The sequence below is a fragment of the Pleurodeles waltl genome, chromosome 9 (assembly GCF_031143425.1).
Source record: "Pleurodeles waltl isolate 20211129_DDA chromosome 9, aPleWal1.hap1.20221129, whole genome shotgun sequence".
NCBI lineage: Eukaryota > Metazoa > Chordata > Amphibia > Caudata > Salamandridae > Pleurodeles > Pleurodeles waltl.
In genome coordinates this window covers 135,019,755-135,036,148 of record NC_090448.1, presented here as the reverse complement: position 1 = coordinate 135,036,148, position 16,394 = coordinate 135,019,755, and the positions used below count along the sequence as shown (strand labels likewise).

Genomic DNA, 16,394 nt, shown 5'->3' with positions numbered 1-16,394 from the left:
CAAATGCCTCCTGCCAGAGCTGAGGGCAAAGTTAGTGGCGAGGTTAGGGGAGTGTGAGGAGACCAGACATAGGCTATTGGAAGCGAAGTTAATGGGTGGAGAGCGATATAAAGTGTTTTTTACACGGCTCTGTGATCAGACAATCTGGACTAAGACTAAAAAAAAATGAGGACCACCAAATCCGAGCCATTTTGCCGTCCAGCTGAAACAACAGTAGCATGGGAATTTTTTTTTTTCACCACCGTGCCTTTTTACCCACCCTAAAATGTTTTCACTACTAATCATCTCAATGGACTTTTTTCTGGGAAGAAATTCTAGAATGTCAAAAGGATGTTCTCTCATGTAAACTAGAAACAACTAGGGCCTCTTGGGGTTCTAAGAAAAACTTTGGGCTTGCATAGAGGAGTGATGAGAGCTGGATAACATGAGGCAGGCTGTTTAGCTGTTGTGCTTCCAGGGCACAAACCTGCCAGTTGGTTTGTTTCTCACCCTCACATATGCTCCATGTACTGGGTGGCCTGCGTCACAGCCTAATTTGGTCTTTCCCGACTTGGGGTTGTCAGTCTTTGGGAGTCTAAGGGAGCTGGAGAGGGTCTTGGAGAGTGAACCATGGTTTAACATTTAAGATTCTTCCCACCTAGAGGGACTACATGGAAGCATGGGCAATTTTTTGTTTGTGTTAATCTGTTCAGGTTCCCAGCCTTACCAAAGCAGGATACCCGCACGTCTGTGTTAATCACCCGCATAAATCCATTACCACATAGGCGCAAAACGAAAACGCCGCCCTTCTAACCACATATCCTACATGGTGTAGTTTGCTGTCCCTGTGGATAAGTGCTTCAACACACCGCATAGGGGGTAGTAAGATCTATACAAATGCCGTAATGCAATATAATACAATACACAAAGCAGATCTCAAACGGTTCACTCTGGAAATCCCTGCTGTTTCGATTAGGCAAGACAGTTTTGCCTTCAGCCTGAGATTAAAATGTTATGTGCATGTGTCGTATTTTTCTTTTGAATTATGTATGCGGCTGCATTATTTATATCTTCACTTTCGCATCCTTTTCAGAACCGTTTGTATGAACCGTGAAATGCAGAGCAGTCCGTGTGCCACTGCCCGCGCTCCAGACGCACACATGGTGGAGTGCACTGTGAAGGCCCCATGCTTTAGGAACAATAGGCTGTTGTGTAATCTCCACTCTCCTGACAGCGCGTGCGTGGCGGGCTGAAAGGGGCCTTGGGTTAATGGATTTCGATTGCGCGGGTGAAAATATTCCCTCTCCTTCTCATCCTGCTGGATTTGTAGTTTTTAGTGGTTTTTCTTGTCAAGTAGACACGTTACTACAGACATAAGTTCATTTTACAGGGAGAAAATAAGTTAAATTCACCCGTGTGTCCTCTTAGCCGAATTTTCTACAACTCCACACGTTCTCTCCTTGTGCTCTCTTAGCTCTTACCAGGGTGTGTTTATGATCGGATGTAGCATTGAAATCATTTTTTGAAGACACAATAATGGCGATTGATAAAGAATATATGGTTCTCTTTTTTTTTTTTTTTTTTTTTTTTTTTGAAGCCCCTCATTTACAGTTGATAATTACCACCCCTCAGCTGGTCTAACACTTCAAATCATAAACATCTGAGAACATGGTGGTTCACAATCTGAATTATACCTTCCTGTTCTCCGACATAGTCCTATGACACCCCTATTTACAGCGCTCCTTTGCTCCCTAGCACCCTAGCTAGATTCTTTCTACAAAATACCAATATATACACATTGAATACGCCGAACATTGCATAGTAGCAGAAAATAAGGCATAGGTTGATGCATAAACTCAAGAGCATCCTTCTAAGAACTGAATGCAGAGGTCGAACTTTTTCCTAATTTGATACCCAGAAACCCGGTCAAATACTTCATGTATTTTGGCTGTCGAGCCAAAGAAAAAATACATAAAGCAGCAGGTGTCTCCAGAGAATTATTGATAATAAGGAAAAAGGGGAGGCATGCGCATTCTCCTTGGAATGGCAGAAAACAGTAGGAATGGGCAAGATAAGCTGAGGAAGCTTGATTTGTTCAGGTGCTGAATACAGAAGAAATTACGGGCATAAAGTAGTCTCTGCTGAGCAAAGGCCTAATATGGAACACAAATCAGCAGCACAGGGACCGATGGCAGTGACGAAAAATACTGCAGAAGCTTTGCAGTGAAACTTTTTGTATACTTCAGTGTGGCACCCTAAATGGGAAGAGTATGCCCAGATGCGGGTCCTCTGCGTTCTGTGTCACTGGAACCAAACTCTACCCGACTGATGAGTACTAATAAAGGTAAAACCAGTCCTGAGCTGCTGGTGCCTCAGTTCAGGGAGGACCAGACCTGGCAGTTCCGGCTTATTGTTCTCATTGGACCAGGAATGTAGGAAGCTGGCTCTGTATGTACTATATCAAAATCAGATATAATGTGCACAGAGTTCAGGGATTCCCCAAGAGGCTTGACAGAAGCAATAATAGATCATACTAATGCTCGATTTGTGGTAGTGTGGTCGAGCAGTTAGGCTTATCAGAGGGTAGTGTTAAGCATTTGTTGTACACACACAAGCAATAGAGGAAACATACACTCAATGACTTAACTCCAGACCAATAGGTTTGTATATAGAAAAATATATTTTTGTTACTTTATTACTACAACCACAAGACTCGTTCAGAAGTAAATACTGTTGCAGGCAAGTACTTAGCATTGACATCAATGTAACTTTGTTTCACTTTAGTTAAGTAAACAGTTTTTAAGAAACCAGAGAATATCTATTTTAAAAGTGGACACTGCATTTTCAGAACAGTTCCTGGGGGAAGAAAATAAAGTAAATTTTTAGAGTTAAGTACACAATTTGCAGTTTCAGGCTCTGGGTTATAGGTAGTCCACCATTGGGGGTTCAAGTCAACCCCAAGCACCCACCACCAGCAACACGGGGCCGCCCGGGTGCAGAGGTCAAAGTAGAGCAATTTTAAGATGGGCTCCTATGGAGACAGGGGGGCAATTAGAACTCAGTCTGCTAGCAGGTAAGTGCCTGCAGCTCAGAGGGCAGACCAGGGGGGATTAGAGGAGCACTGGAGGTGCTCCTAGTAGGCACCAACCCCACACCCTCAGCCGCACTGGGGCGGCTCGGTGCAGGGTGCAAACAGGGCATTGGGTTTCCAATGACACTCTGACGGGACCCAGTGGTTCACTCAGGTGCTGCAGGCAAGGTCCAGGGGGGTGTCTCGGGCATACCACTGGTCGGACAGGGAAGAGGGACACCTGTTGATCGTCAATGCACCGGGTGTCAATTTCTCCAAGGCCTGGGGCCTGCGGGTGCAGTGGGTCCTTTGGAGTCTGTTGTCTTCCTCCAGGGCAGTCACGGTCAGGGGGGTCCTCAGGATTCCCTCTGCAGGCGTCATCGTGGAGGGGTGGAGAGGTCAACCCAGGGTGGGCACTTGGTCGCCTTCGCCTGGGTGACCTCTCTGGTCATTTGGGCCACCTGGACTTGGGCCATGGGCGTCTGGTGCAGAGTGGTTAGGACTCAGGCTTCTGGAGTGAGGTAGGAGTCCTTCAGAAGAGTTTTTTTTCCTTCTTCTGGTCTTCTTTGGACAGGGCTGCTTTTCATGGGAGTTCTAGATCATCTGTGATGGAGGCAGTCCTCTTGAGGTTTTTCAGAGGTCGCTGGACCTGCAGGACGCGTCTCTATTCTTCTGCAGGTTCTTTGAAGCAGAAGACAGGCCGGTAGGGCTGGGACAAAGTCAGTTGTTGTCTCCTTGCCTTCTCTGCTGGGGTTTCCGCTAAGCAGTCCTTCTTGTGAGGTCGTCGGGAATCTGACTAGCTTGGTTCAGGGAGCCCTTAAATACAAGATTTAGGGGCATTTTTAGGGGTTACAGGGCAGTAGCCAATGGCTACTGTCCCTGAGGGTGGCTACACCTCCTTGTGCCTCCTTGTGCCAAAAGTGGGGGCTTTGTCCGTTGGCTGGGCATCTCCGCTAGCTGGAGTGCCCTGGAGCATTGAAACATGAAGCCTGAGCCTTTGAGGCTCACCGCTAGGTGGTACAGTTCCTGCAGTGGGGATGTGTGAAGCACCTCCACCCGGTGCAGGCTTTGTTTCTGGCCTCAGAGAGCACAAACACTCCCACACCAGGGGGTCAGAAACTTATCTCTCAGTGGCAGGCTGGAACAGACCAGTCATTCCTGCACTGAAGGATTGGGTAAAATAGAGGGGGCATCTCTAAGATGCCCTCTGTGTGCACATTTTAATAAATCCAACACTGACATCAGTGTGGGTTTATTATTCTGAGAAGTTTGATACCAAACTTCCCAGTATTTAGTGTAGCCATTATGGAACTGTGGAGTTCGTTTTGACAAACTCCCAGACCAAATACTTAATATGGCCACACTGTACTTACAATGTCTAAGAATGGACTTAGACACTGTAGGGGCATATTGCTCATGCAGCTGCCCTCACCTGTGGTATAGTGCATCCTGCCTTAGGGCTTTAAGGCCTGCTAGAGGGGTGACTTACCTATGCCACAGGCAGTATTTTGTGTGCATGGCACCCTGGGGGGATGCCATGTCGACTTTGCCTTTTCTCCCCACCAACACACACAATCTGCAATGGCAGTGTGCATGTGTTAGTTGAGGGTCCCTTAGGGTGGCACAACACATGTACAGCCCTTAGGGACCTTCCCTGGTCACAGGGCCCTTGGTACCACTGGTACCTTTTACAAGGGACTTATCTGTGTGCCAGGGGTGTGGCAATTGTGGAAACAATGGTAAATGTTTAGTGAAAGAACACTGGCGCTGGGGGCCTGTTTAGCAGGGTCCCAGCACACACTGTCCAGTCAGCATCAATAGCAGGCAAAAAGTGAGGGTAACTGCCACAAGGGCCATTTTCTAGCAAGGATCAAGACTCAATTGAATATGGCTGGATCCAAATTAAGGTGGCATGGTGTGGAAAATAACAATAGACTAGGATGGGGCTAGGGTAATTACCAGTGGCTGAGATTAATTCTAGCGTTCCATCCATCACTTTTTAAAGTACTTCAGTGCCATTTTTTGGGATCTGGAGTCTTTTTTTTTTTTTTTTTTTTTTTTTTTTTTTTTTTTTGTGTGTGAAGGAGACACAAAATTAAATCATGTAGGTGTTTCCTCACCATGATGCTTTCAGATAATAAATTTGATAGCATGTAGTCAGGCCGCAATCTTCTAGGGCGTAAATAAGAATAGACTCTTCCTCCACCGAGGCAGAGAATAACAAAGAAGAAGGCAGTATGGAGGGTGATGTTCCACACTTCGGGCTTTTAATGTACGTTTTTGTACTAGGACACCTTCTGCCTTGTCAAAGTGCCTCCACCATATTGTTTTTGTCTGATTTATGATCACAGCTGGTCCAGTAAAAGTGATTGCCAGTGAAGAGCTCCTGTGCTGCTGTCCCAGAGAGGGAAGAAAGGGAAACTAAGAAGAGCACGAGAATCTACGGAAAACTCGTGCCTCTGCTCATTTGAGATGAAGATAGAGCTAATATAACATTAGCTCATTTATAGAGGAAATTGCACATAGGGCGTGCCGCTTTACATGCCCTTTCCTGTTTCACCCACTAGACTCCTTTACCTACGATGTAATGTATATCATGTGATCATACAACAGAAAGGTCCATAGCGCTCTACTGCCTTGCACGTAACCATTGCACCTTAATGCTGATATTGTGCAAGTTTACTCTGCCCCTTTGTGTCGCTGCAGGCAGCCATGAGTACTGCAGTAACACATGCATTCTAGACACAGATTGAGTCCGTTCTTTCCAGGGGCGGACTGGGACAAAGAAACAGGCCCGGGCATTAAAAGAAAAGTGGCCCCCCCTTAGCAAAGGAGATAGCTAAACAAGTGGTAGTATCCGGAAAATCAACGGTAAAGCCCAGCCTACAGACCATAAAACCATCTCCCGCTCGCAAAACAACTGCCCCACAGATTGACCTGCGAGACCAGTTCTTTTAGGCACTGCCTAATTGGCCTATAGGTCACTTCAACACTGGTTATTTTTAGGGCGAATAAATGTGCTTTTTTAACATTATGGTGTTCGAATGCTTCTCTCTGATGTACCCGAGCCCAACGTTTACATACAGAGTTGGATACTAACTTTAATCTTGTGCATTGTTCATGGGGTTGTAGACCCGTGTGCCCCACGATTAAATGATTGTCAATCCCAAAAGCCTTTTAGATTGAAAAGAAACCAAATGTTGGAGTTGTATTTCCATGCTTGGAGTTAATGTTCTTTGAAAAAGATTGCAGCCAGCATATGTTTCTAGTCATTAAACTGATCCTGCAACAGTGATACAATCCTTGATGTAGATGATCCATTGATCTTAAATTCTTACCTTACACGCTGTGCATTCACAAATGATGTACTTCTTGAAAATACACAGGCAGAGAGCACAACAAAAGACGTCAATGCTGGTGGCGTTGAAAAAAAAACAAAAAGAAACACACTACATAAGCATCAAATTTCATGACACAATCATCTTTTTTTTTCTTTTTACCCCTTCAAGGTCACAAATTAAGTGATTTGCTCAAAATCACATGGTGTTGAGCAGATACCATACTCGAACCTGGTCCCCAATTGCAAAGCCGGCAGCTCTGGCCATTATGTCGCACCTCCTCTCTACGTCTGTGTAAGCTGCAATCTATTTTTTGGCTCGGTCAGTGTCCTTTGGTTTTGTCATGGTTTTTGTAAAACATTACTGTTAAAGGACATGCCAATATCTTGTGAATATTTACGAACAATTGCTAAAAGTAAAACATTTTTGGTCATTAAAAGCACACACTGTCTTTGTAGTCCATGGCAATGACCGGTAACTACATCGTGTTCATTTGCTCCTAGTGAAAGATTGTAGCCGCTCACAGTGTAGGTAGCCAATGGATGGAGTGGGCTGACCCTCTGCCCCTTGCTGTGCGCTGTAGTTGGTGAAAGAAAAATATCAATGATACAATAGGTCAAAGGATGAAGATACACATTTTCAGTAGAATCATAAGGTCTTGGATATTCCCAGGTCTAAAAAATAAATGTGTTCAAACTAGGCACGGAACATGGTTGTGTACCAAGTGTTTTTCTCAAAATGAAAGTAACCTGAACATCCAACATTAACTGAACATCTACTGTAGAAATCCGCCTTTGAGAGCCGTACGTATGACAAATGCATCACTCTTAAACCTAGTCTAAAATAAAAGTATGCTTTGATTGACCCTTTGTAGAAAAGTCGAAATACTGAGCAGCATTTGAAAAATGATGATTTCACACTCCTATTTATAGAACACTAAAAGTGCCTCCTGCCAAGGGACCAGAGCCTCTGGGCAGCATTTCAAATAACGTTGGCTCATGGAACTAGTGGGTTTGTTGCACGTGCCCGTTAGATGCTACGTCGGTCGAGCCTTTGAGATCATCCTTTTATTTAAACACTGGAAAGGTTAAGCTGATCTGCTTTCAAACAAGTGATTCATCTTATAGCATCTATTACGTTCAACTACATAGATGCATTGCGAGCTTAATTTACGTAGTAGCGCAGTTGCTAAGTAAACAGTTGCGATCAGGTGCATGGAACAGTTGTGTGCAGTTGGTGAGAAAAAAACAAACCTTTGCACATATAATTTCAAACCTTTGGTTTAGCAGTTTCGATATTTTGTGGGTTTTTTTTCTCTATGGTAGCGTTGATAAAAGAATGGATGTTTTCATAGGATGTAAATATGTTTTCATTGCCTTCCAAAGACGGAGTTCTGTACATGCTCCTATGTTCCCTGAATGATATGATCTGTCTGGTAAGAGACAAGAGTACGTTTGCGTTACACAGTGTACGTCGAATTCTGAAAAACGACTGATTCTTGGTTTTGCCCCCATCTGCACTCATTCTCTTTGCCGATGGGTGTTATCCACTTTATTTGGCACAGCATGGGTGGTGGATGCCTTCTTTCAAGCCTTACTCACTAAATTAGTTCGTCTTTTTTTTGCCCAGTTTTCCTCTGATGGGTCAGCTGCTTTCCTTTGAAAACCAGACACGTGCTAAGGCAGCAAGGTACTTGTTTCAAGGCATCTGGGTGCGGATAATCCATTACCCATAACCTCACTGCTATCAGTTCTGCTTTGCTTGTGAGGCCTGCACAACCCATGCCCCCATTGATTACTTTTCAGCCATGTTGGTCATAAATATTTGTGTCAGTGGGCTGACCTCATCATGGTAGCTCTCCTTTGCAGTAAAGGGGCTTAACTTGATCAGAATCAAAAAGTAGCTTTTATTTCGCTAGTATCTGCTCTGAAGTAGTCTTCCTTAAGACTCTTCTGTCTCGAGAGAAACCCTTGCTTGTGTGATGTGTACACCAAGACGGGACCTGGCTTTCCTCTTTGGATGAGATGTGCAAAGCAGGAATATTCTCTGTCCCTTATTTCCTGAAAATGCACAGAATGGGTGTGTGCCCTAGAACTGATGCTCAGTACTGGCAGGTCCGGCTTTTGCTCATCTTTGACTAGGACATTTGCTCCTCTGATTGCTTCTTCTCCTGCTTTTTTGTGTTTTTTGCTTTTCTTGGCAGCATCCCCAATAGTTAAATGCATTCGTGCAACCTCCCCTGCTTGTCCTCCTTCCTCTGCCTACAGTTCCCTGAAGAGCACCCTGGAATTAACACTATAGTTGTGTTTGCACTTGAGAAATCGTCAGAGGCGAAGTCTCCCTCCATCACACTTCATAGATGGTGTTGTGGTTGCTTTTATGTATGGAGACCTTGCCTAAGGGACAGAGGAACTTGTTGCATGCATCACTACGTGCTTACCTTAGTATACAATGCAGAAAGAATGACCTCAACAAGTAGCACAGTGAGAGAGAGAGAGAGAGTGGTGGGCTGTCCCACAAAGATTCAACTTGTAAAAGTTAACCTTCAGGTTTTTCCTGAAGGGAAGGAGATTAAAGTTAACTGCAAAGGTTTCCACGATCTATCACAATAGTCTGGAGGGGAAACATGCAAATGCCTGTGAAAAAATCTTACACTTTTTTCTTTTTTTCTTTTAAGATTCTCCAGTAAAAGACAGGACTTGCTTTTTTTTTCCTACTATGGTATGCATTTTGTCCTTATGGTAGTTCTAAAGTCAGAAGTGCAGAGAATTGTAGCCCTCATTACAACCCTGGCGGTCGGTGGAGAAGTGGCGGTAATACCACCGACAGGCTGGTGGTAAAAAAATGAAATTACAAGCATGGCGGTGACCGCCATGCTAAATCACCACTTCTCCACTCCGACCGCCAGGGTGGTAACAACCGCCGGGCTGGAGACTACACCGCCGGCGGTATCACGACCCTGCATACCACCATGGATTTCGTGGGGTTCTGTACCGCCACGAAATCCATGGCGGTATGCCCTATCAGTGCCAGGGAATTCCTTCCCTGGCACTGATAGGGGATCTACCCCACTCCCCCTCTTCAGAGTCCTCCCCCCACACCCACGACCCTCCTACTACCCCTCAAAGGTGGCAGGACCCCCCTCCCCAGCCCCCCCATTGACACACCCCCACCCCCTACACGCACACTCACACACCCACTACACAAACTCGCTGACATACACTCACACATATACACACACACACAAACATACACACACATATGCACACACATTTCCCAATCACACAAAACTCCGCATGCATACATGCACTTACACACCCCTTCTACACACACACACGCACACCCCCATGCATGCACACAACACACAATACCCCTCTACCCTCTCCCCGAATGGACGATCACCTTTTCTGGTCCGGTGATGCTCCAGGAGGGAATGGGATCCATGGGGGCTGCTCCGCCGCCAGCTCCCCGTCACCAGAACACCGCCTGTTCACTAGAGAAAATGAACCAATTCCAGCACTACCCTAGGCAACTATTCCCCAGGTCATTACTGTCCTGTATTCTTTATAAAGGGTCGAAACGTCATTGACATTCAAGAAGACAGACCTTAGTATTATTGGTTCCAAAAGGAATATTGTCCCTTTTGATAAACTCTTTGGGACAATTAACTGCGGCTACCTCTGTATTTGTATCAATACACCATCTTCCATGTAACATTAGTGAATTTGTGTGGGCAAATTGTGGTGTATTCGTCATTTGGGGAGCACATGTTTTACTTTAATATTTTTGTTCGCCAACTTGTTTTTTGTCTTTGACTGTCCTGTTCTTCCACAATAAAAACCTTATTTGGTCCGTATACATCCGTTTGGTACTGGTTATAATAAGATTCAAATTTCAGATGCTGAACAGTGTGTCAACTGTTTTGGTATACACATTTTGGATTGATTCAAGGGCATGATAGTTTTATGACTTATTGTATATTACGTTCAAATGAGTTTCACATGAATTTTGTGTTTTTCTGAAATACCTTGACAACATGTGGCAAACTTGAACCTACTCTATTGGCACTCCCTGCTGACCAGTACCATATCCAAAATTGGCTGCATCACTTACAAAGCCATCATGACTTGTACTCCAATTGTCCTGCAGATAAAGGTGCCATCTCTGGTTGTTCTCGGAACACCCTCAGCTAGGGCACCATCATTCTATATACTAAGAAGAGTAAAAACTCTAAAACAAGACAGCATGCCTTTTCCCATCTGTGCATCCAGCATTTGGAACATTTCCTATCCATCAGAACTGCCCCAGCACTACTTCAGTTTAGGAAAGAGTTAAAGACCCGCCTTTTTAAAGAAAATGGCATTGCTACCTCGTAATGCATTAACTGCCTACAACGCAGCTTCCTTGCGTTTTGCTCATTGACTTTATTCTTGTCTTTGACCATATACAGCACTTCACTGTCTTTTAGCTAGGTTTGCACCATAGAAATATCATATATATATATATATATATATATATATATATATATATATATATATATATATATATATAATATATTTACATATATATATATATATATATATATATAAAAAAAAAAATACACACACATGCATATCAAACCTTAATTAATGAGTTCCTAGACAATGCATATCCAGTGTCTATCCAGGAAACCAAGCCTGATTTTAAAGATTGCTTTTTAAATGTATCTTTTGTGGCTAGCAACAAAACCTGTCAGTGACTGTGCCCTCCTTTACCTTGTGGTAAGCTTTGTTAGAAAGCTTTCTTACTGCTCCACTTTAGAATGCTTCTCCCAGGAACAATAAAATTCCTTCCATAGGGAACCCAAAGCCGCACTCACCTGTGGCCTATCTAAAACAGGACAACTCTCCATTTATAAATAATCCTCAGTTGGCTCATCCCATCCAATGTATACAGCACTCCTTATCTTACGATATTCACTGTAGGTGCATACATAAAGGTATGACACCCTACCTTTCAAGAATTTGTTATACTATGTAGCTCGCTGCCCGTATTCTTTGTAGAAGATGGTGAAAAGGCTTTTATACCATCTAGGCTACTTAATGAGAACTCAGTTTAGCAGCGAAAAATACATTAGCCAGACTAGTACTGAAGGACCTCTGTTAAGGTAATAAAAGAATTGTTACAAATAAATCTTGGTATTGCGAACGTATGTGGCTTATTGAATCGAGCTCTGTATGAAACCTTAGCTTTATTTTTTATGTTTTTTTTAGCAAACACTTCATAGACTGTGAGAAATCCTAACTATTTTTTTCACTACTTAATCGTATTGTAAAGTACAATTTAAAATTTGTGACTATAAAAGTAAATCATTTAAAATGCAACGAGATCAGCTTTGCTGTAATAGACCTATATCTTATTTACAGGATCGGAAACTGACAAAGATGGAAAGACAAAGGTTTAAAGAAGAAGCAGAAATGCTTAAAGGTCTGCAGCATCCAAATATTGTTCGTTTTTATGATTTCTGGGAGTCCTGCGTGAAAGGGAAGAAAGTCATAGTACTGGTGACAGAGTTAATGACGTCGGGGACGCTGAAAACGTAAGTGTTTAAGAACGAATTGAACAAATAACGTTGCTCCAATCATAAAATATCCAACTGCGCCTCAGTTGTACCTCGAAAAATACACTCTGGGGTTCAAGATTGTTTTAAAATTATTTTCAGTTGAGAGCCAAAAAGCAGAGATGAAAATCACGTACAGTGGTTACATGTATCTGGGAGACATATTACTACTAAGTGTTCTTAATTAGTGACGCGCATGTGAATTACGCTCTTTCCTGAACACTAAAATGACTAGTGAGATATCTAAAGCCATTTAAACTTAAGGCACAAATTCCATCTGCTCTTTGTTTAAGTTTACAAAACTGTAAATTGTTTCCAGATAGGAGTGAATTAAACCCTATTCGTCTTAAGTAATGCAGAATAAGGGCCACGTTTCTAGTCGTCTATCTAGAATCTTTCAAAAGAGCTCCTCTAAATCCAGTACCCACACGTTTTTTAATGGTTTGAAAACTGCATTAACATATAATGGTGAATCATTTCTATAATCCTACTTTAAGAAAATAAACAAAAAGTGATAGTTAAAAAAAAAAAAAAAAAAAGTAACCCCCAAATGAGAGACACCACAAAGCAATAAAGAAATCGTGATCCATGGTGTATCTCACAAAGACAGCCTCTTATTAAGTTTTAAAGTATGCTTGTCAATACATTGGTTGATAATTCAAAACATAACAGAAGAGGTCTTATGTCGACGGCGTTTCGACCCTTATGCTGGATTCTAGGGTCTCATCAGGAAAAAAATGACCTGGGGAATTGCGATAGGTGCAATTGGGAATTTTGTAAAGGTCTCAGCTGAATGTAGAATATTGATATCGATGTCTGGCCCAGAATGGTGCTTTTCCACTGTGGGATGATGCTGCCAGTCTACTCCGCTCCTATAGCAAGGTCACGAAAGCACAAGGAAAGCAGATGAGTTTCACGTGGACATGTTGTTTTTTGTGACAATTTTACCAAGGTTCACGTGGACATTCTGGGTTGCTTTTGTATTTGTTTAGTGACTTTTCTACTGGTATCCTCTAACTGTAAACTTTTCTTGCAGGTACTTGAAGAGATTCAAAGTGATGAAACCCAAAGTTCTTCGTAGCTGGTGCCGGCAAATCCTGAAAGGGCTGCATTTTTTACATACAAGAACTCCACCTATTATTCACAGAGACTTGAAGTGTGATAATATCTTCATTACTGGACCAACTGGATCTGTTAAAATAGGGGATTTGGGCCTGGCAACCCTGAAAAGGGCATCTTTTGCCAAGAGTGTAATAGGTAAGTGGCACCCTCTTTCTAACATTACACCTGTCACCTATTTCATAGCTCCTTATGTTTGTGACTCATGATTTGTACGGTATTACACAAACTGGGGAAGTCAATTTACTAGTTTTACACTAACGAGTTCTGACAATTGGCGGAAATAGGCACATTGTGCTGCTCATGCTGTGATTTAGTGCCAGGAGCACATCCATGCTGAAAGATTAGTGCAAACTACACCACGTGGCATGCCAGAGGGTACAGCTATTCGAGTTGTTTTTGTTGCCAGTCTAGTAGATTTTCTACTCGCGCATCCACCTTCTGACTGCGAACAGTCACCACTGCCCATGTGGGAAAAATCTTGCTGGATCTCCTAGCAAAGGTTCCCCTCCTAGCGACTGGAAATCTCACCTGATAACCTCCTAGGGAATGCTGTTAGATCTGGCATCCTTAGGGTGGGCTTACCCCAGACCTTTTGTCTTTCACCCCCTGTTTTTAGACGTATCTTTTTGTCAGCCATAGTACTCAGGGCATTTTACCACTGCTAACCAGCGCTAAAGTGCATGTGCATTTTTAAATGTTGTGGTAATGAAAAACTCCTAATGTTGTTTTTCATTACTGTGAGGCCTGCTCCTCTAATAGGCCAACAGTGGGAATTCCTTGGTATACTTTTAAGCTGTAATTCCTGATGAGAAGGGAGTAGCTGCATCATGTTTTATCATTGGAATGTAATGATAAATACTCTTTACTGGTAATGTTGGATTTATTAATACTATTTTAGAAATGCCATGTTTAGAAAGTGGGCATTTCTCTGCTCTCACTGCCCTGTGTACCTACAGCCTGCCTCTAGTACACGTCTGGCGGGGGCTTGGCACTCCCTTTGTGCATTCTCTTCACACACCCACAACACAGGATACTCAACTGCATCTGCATTTATTTACATACTGATGCGTCTTCTAGGGAAAGAGGTTGGGAAAGGCTCACACTTGGTGTTTACAGGGTATTGGGCTGAGCTCACACAAAGGGGCTGATTACACCCCCTCACTGATAGTCTGGAACCAGGGTAGGCCTGAAAGGGGGACCTATTCACGTCAGAAAGATCCTTTGAAGTCATCCCCCACATCAAAGGCACTTTTGGATATCAGGACTGGGTCTTTGACCTCCTGAAAACAGTACACTTCTGGATCAGGAAGAACCTCTGCTGGAGAGAAGGCTGCTGTGCTCAAAAGACTGCCACTTAGCTATGCCTCACTGTTCCCAGGAACTGCTGCCCTGCTTTGCCTCGCCACCCTGACTCCTGCTGACCGCTGTCCTGCAAAGAGGGGTGACAGACTGCACCCAGAGTGACTCCAAGGGCATGCTGACTTGCCCCCTGTTTTTTCCGAGGTATCAGGGACAATAAAGACCTAACATAACAAGACCTGCAACTTTCTGCTAATTTACAGTGCCAGCCCAGTTGCCATGGTACCAACTACTTCTCACCCACCAAGAATCTGAAGACCGTTCAGCGTTGCAGCCGCATCCCTAACCAGAGAGCACATGGATGACTCTGGCTCTCCATCCATTCAGTGCGGTGTGACCAGAACCTGCCGCTTTGCCGATGTCCACACCTGTGTCGCGGAGGGTCCTGAACCTGCCACTTCTCTGCAGAAAACACTTTTAGAATTTGTGCTCTGTGCTTAGGCCCGGGATCACCGAGTGCATTTCTCTTGTGGAGCTCTCCGACCTAGGATCCTTGACGACTGGGCACTTCTGCCCCAACCCAAGGAACCTGTCTGAAGCAGTTGTCGGCTTCCAGGACCAGGAGCACAGTGATGCAAACCTGCTGATTGAGGCCTGCAGTTACTACCTCAACAGGCTCACACCATATACCTTGTCAACAACTCCCCAGGACAAGCGGGTTCTAGCTGTACTGCGTCCCACCCCAACATTGCATATGCAACTATATTTACAGGGCACCTTACATGTACTCTGAACCAAGGGGCAAAACAAGGACACCCCTATAGTCTTCAGCCTTGCCCATCCCAGCCTTGGATTGCTCGCAAGTTCACTGGTGGGGCCCTAATCACCATGAAAGACGTGCACTTGCTTCTCCAACTACCTGCATTGTTTTTACCCACACAAATTACTAAAAGCACCGCTTGAATACATCTAAAAGTGAATGACCCAACTTTTTTTCCTGTGTTACTGTATTTCAAGTGTTGCTCAAATACTTTATACATTGATTCTTAAGTTAAGCCTGACTGCTCTGTGCCAAGCTACCAGATGGTGAGCACAGGTTAATTTAATTTAGGGAATGTAACTTACTTACCCTTACTAGGATTGTGATCCCTACTTGGACATGGTGCACACCTCTGCCAACTAGAGACCCAAATTCTAACAGTTGCCAGGTTGGCGGAATTAGGCTAAAACTCCATGTTACAAGAGTAAGTCATCATTTCCATGGGCAGGGCAGAATATTTTGCCCACCTCCTGGTTTTCACACCTTTCAAACACACTCCACAAATATGGACTATTAAAGCATGGGAGTGGCAGATAGACAATGGTGGGTGTTATAGGCCTTGTACTCCAACATTCCAGTGTCTTTCTGTTTTAATTTAGAACATTCTACCCTTAATGAGTGGAATATTTTAATAGCTTTATAGCCCTTGTAAGCCTTTGTCTTGAGTTATATTAGTCCTTACCCTTGTCAGAGGTCCTTATCTGAGGCTCAGTACTGTAATTTAGGAGAGGGACTGTAACAGCTTATACAGTCCTCTGCAGCAGGCTGTAATGCAATACTGAAGTCAATTGTAGTGCCTGTTTGTATTCTCCAAGCCAAAATTATCCAATGTGTGCATATGTCAAATGTTCAGGATATGTACTGCCTGTTCACCCCTGTTAAAAGTGTTTTGAATTTCTAACAGGTATGTTGAAATGTGATTTCCATTTGTAATGGAAAAGAAAGATGTTCAGCCTACTAGATCTCAAAAGTGCTTTTAGTCAAAGTTACATTTTGGGCACTGGCGTACTGGAAAGTGATGCACCCTGCCCCCACAGACCATAATGAGAGGCCCTTGCGTTCCCTGTATCTCACAGGTATTCATTGACATTGAGCTGAACGGCGCCTTCTTAAAGGTTGAGGCGCCCCTAGAAGTTTGCACTCCCTCTGCAGCACAAGGGCTTCAGT

General features: G+C 43.7%; 1 protein-coding gene across 2 annotated transcripts in view; it reads left to right on the top strand.

Annotated features, from left to right (window-relative positions):
- Positions 1–16,394, top strand: part of WNK2 (WNK lysine deficient protein kinase 2) — a 637,481-nt gene that overhangs the window by 158,361 nt on the left and 462,726 nt on the right. For both annotated transcript variants that reach the window (XM_069206415.1, XM_069206414.1), the window contains exons 3-4: positions 11,793–11,965; positions 13,023–13,243. In XM_069206415.1, coding sequence (XP_069062516.1) covers positions 11,793–11,965; positions 13,023–13,243 — 394 coding nt within the window. The remainder of the gene's footprint in view (positions 1–11,792; positions 11,966–13,022; positions 13,244–16,394) is intronic.